Source organism: Acanthisitta chloris, unplaced genomic scaffold (assembly GCF_000695815.1).
Source record: "Acanthisitta chloris isolate BGI_N310 unplaced genomic scaffold, ASM69581v1 scaffold28455, whole genome shotgun sequence".
NCBI lineage: Eukaryota > Metazoa > Chordata > Aves > Passeriformes > Acanthisittidae > Acanthisitta > Acanthisitta chloris.
In genome coordinates this window covers 6,519-10,253 of record NW_008675814.1, presented here as the reverse complement: position 1 = coordinate 10,253, position 3,735 = coordinate 6,519, and the positions used below count along the sequence as shown (strand labels likewise).

At 50.5% G+C, this 3,735-nt stretch overlaps 1 protein-coding gene across 1 annotated transcript in view; it reads left to right on the top strand.

The window, feature by feature from the left end:
- Positions 1-2,437: 2,437 nt before the first annotated feature.
- The window catches only part of LOC103803361 (fasciculation and elongation protein zeta-1-like), a gene marked incomplete at its 3' end in the record, with an annotated part of 6,566 nt that continues 5,268 nt past the window's right edge, over positions 2,438-3,735 (top strand). The window contains exon 1 of the mRNA XM_009075905.1: positions 2,438-2,712. Coding sequence (XP_009074153.1) covers positions 2,438-2,712 — 275 coding nt within the window. The remainder of the gene's footprint in view (positions 2,713-3,735) is intronic.

Here is a 3,735-nt window from a genome sequence, read left to right as displayed (position 1 = left end):
GGCGTGTGCATGTGTGTGTGCGCGCGTGTATGTGTGTGCATGTGCATGCGTGCATGTGTGTGTGCGCGCATGTGTGCACGTGTGGGCGCATGTGTGTGCATGTGTGGGCGCATGTGTGTGCACGCGTGTGCATGTGCATGTGTGTGTGGTGTATGTGCATGTGTGTGCAGGTGTGTGTACACGTGTGTGTGTGCACGTGTGTGTGCATGCGTGTGTGTGCATGAGCAGCCATGTGCATAGACAGGTGTATGCATGAAGTGGGTGTGCTGGTGTTGGGGGAGGCCTGGCATGACAGGTGGGTCCGTGGTGTGTGTGCAGGGGCTGTACCTAGGGGTTGTGTGTATGCAGGAGTGCACAGCATGGGGAGTGTGTGCATCCACAGGGGCGCGCGTGTGTGGGGGTGCATGTGTGTGCAGTGTGTGCTTGCCCCTCTGTGCACCGCCAGGGAACGTGTGCAGCATGTATGCAGCACCCTGAGCACGTGCGTGGTCTGTGCGTGTGCTTTTCACGCATGCATGGGGTGCGTTGGGCACAGTGCGGGCACAGGTACCACATGTGCAGCCCTTGCACGCATGGCCCGCGGTGTGTGTGCAGCGTACCTATGCACCAGGATGGGCTCACCCTCAGGTACACACACAGGGTGTAGCTGCCTCCTGTACATGTGGGTGTATGTGCACAGGGCACGTGCTGCAGGCGCAGGTGGGGGCACAAGTGTGCACAGGGGTGTGTGGCTGTGCTGCACGTGGGTGCAGATGCTGCTCAAAGCTCTGGTCTGGCCAGGTTATCCACCACAGCTGCTGTTTCTGCTCCCCTCTCTGGGGAAGTGTTACCGAGGCTGGGGGAGGGAGTTGGGGCAGTTATGCCTTTACTACTGCGTTGTTATTTGCTTCCTATGAGGCTTCTGCCAAGATATCACCAGGATGTTCTCAGTAACCTTGTGAGAGAGTAGTGAGATACTATCAAGACACAGCTGAGGTACTTTCAGGATACTGCTGGGATACTACAAAGATGCTGTCAGGAGTTATCAGGTTGCTCTGCAGACAGTAGTAAGGCACTTTCAGGGTAGCACTAAGATACTCTGAGAATACTATGTGGGTGCCAGTGGGATGCTGCAAGAACTTTACTAGGGTACTATCAGGGCACTACCAGGATGCTATCAGAACACTACTAAGATATTTCTAGGACTGATACTGGGCTACTCTTATGAAGGTGCCACTGGAGCAGCTCACACACCATCCAGTTACTCTCAGGATATGTTTAAGTTACTTTCAGCATAGTTACATGGCAGTAAGGTAATATCTGGATATTACTTTGCACTAGCAAAACACTCATATGAAGAAAATAGCTGTTACCATTACACCACTACTAGGATCCTATCAGGACACTCCTTATATACTACTGTGATACTCTCAGGGTACTGTTAGGCTGTAACTCAGGTGCTATTGGAATGCTCCTGACATACTATCAGGATACTCGTACCTGTGCTAGTGCAATATCAGGGCAATGCTCAGCTGCTCAATGGCTGCTACTAGGATACTCTCGCTGTAGCACAAAGGGTCTGTGACGATGCTGCTGTTAGATACTCTCGCTGTAGCACAAAGGGTCTATGACGATGCTGCTGTTAGGATACTGCCTGGATACTCCAAAGATACTGCAGAGATACTTTCACAATGCTAATAAGGCACTGCTAAGGTACTACAAAGTCATTACTAGGATACTAATAAGATAGTATCAGGGTACTAGTATGATACTATCAGAATATTATCACAAAGCTACTAAGGTGCTATCAGGACAGTACTGGGTTTTCAATAGGATGCTCTTGGTTTTCAGTAGGATACAGAATATTTGTAGAATACTTCTGATAATACTACAAGGACACTAGAAAATATAGTGGTAAGATACTTCTGGCCATGCTATCAGGGCAACACTCAAACTTTTGGGATAATGTCAGCACTTTACTGATACTAATATGATACTTTCAGGCCACTGCTGAGATAGAAGCAATATAGTATAAGGATACCACTAAGATACTACCACTTCAGGAAAAAAGGTAATGTTGTGATGATATTTCCATAGTATCAGTGTAGCACTAAGCTACTTGGATCACTGTCAGAACTTTGTGGCTAGTAGTAAATTACTCCTAGAATAATGTCAGGTTATCAGCATGTTTCTATGGTTAAAGTACTAAGATCCTATTGGGATACTGCAGAGATCCTATTGGTTGTGTAGTAGTCTTGGCAGTAGGATTTCAGTCAGCATGGCAGCAGCAAAGGGAATGGGGAGCCTGGTGTTGTAATCTGTTAGTAGCCAGGTGCCTCACAGGTACTCTCTCCCCACAGCTAAGGTGGCAAACAAGCCTGGTGTTGTAATCTGTTAGTAGCCTGGTGCCTCACAGGGACCCTCTCCCCACAGCTAAGGTGGCAAACCAGTGTTGAGGATGGAGGCACCCCTGGTAAGCCTGGAGGAGGAGTTTGAGGAGGGCCCCAGGGACGATGGGGGCACCCCACAGCGCACCGCGGACCCAGCGCTGGCTGAGCTGGAGAGCTTCTCAGCCGAGATGATGAGCTTCAAGTCAATGGAGGACCTGGTGCAGGAGTTCGACGAGAAGCTCACTGTCTGCTTCCGCAACTACGATGCTGCAACTGAGGGCTTGGCTCCTGTGCGGGGCCGTCTCCAGGTGCAGGAGGAGGAGGAGCGCCTCCAGGATGAGGAGTGAGTAAGGCCCTGCTGCTCCTGGGGACATGTGCCTCCTCACACCCCTGCACAATCTGCCCCCGCCCTGTGGCATGGTCATGCAGCATGTCAAAGCAGTGGGGTAGTAACATGTGAGTAAGCCCTCTCACAGCTGGCGTGCCTCCTTGCAAGTCTCCCCTACCCAGCTCCCTGCATTGAGGCACATGCTCCATGTCAGGAATAGCACTGGAGTACCCTACGAATAAGGACTTCTTGGGGTCTGTATGCCACCTTGCATGCTAAGCGCACAAGCACCTCTGTCCCCTGCACTACTGCATAGTCATGCAGTAGCTGTATGGTATCCAATGAACAGCTTTTACAATCCTATGGGTGTGCTTGCAATGCCTCTTTGCATGGTCATGAGTTACACCTCCCTCCATGCCGACCAGCTTACCCCATTGCAGCATTGTTGTGTAGCACATCAGCATAACAGTGTAGTATCTTATGACTAACACGCCCCTGGGGGCTGTTGCACCTCCTTGCATGCTTGTAAGCTCCCACCACATAAAAATCAGTGCCTGGGCTGTGGTGTGATCATGCTAAACCTTGGAGTAGCTGTGTGGGATCCTTGGAGTAGCATCTCATGCGGAGGGACAGCAGAGTGTTCATTTCATGTTGTAGGGGGCCATGGCAGGCTCTGGCTATGTGAGGAGAGCCCCAGGGATTGAGTGCAAACCTTGTGTAAGGTGCGAGTACAGCTTAGCCACCTCCTTTTAATGTGCAAGCTCTGAACCATGCTGAGGGAGGGCCATTTTGGGGTCAGATCCCCCAGCTCCCCCCAGTATTATAAAGTTTCATTAAATCCTTGGTTGGCTGCAAAATGCCATTTTTGCCCTCAAATCCGTGAGCTTTTCCCCCACTATTGCTTTCCTAGTGGATTTTTGGTGTGTTACATTGGGGTTATTCCCCAGGCCACAATTCTACTCCTCTACCAAGCAAAGGGGTCGTTTTCAACCCAAGAAGCCCCAAAGCTGTTGATGTTGTTGTTTTTGTTGGGTTGTT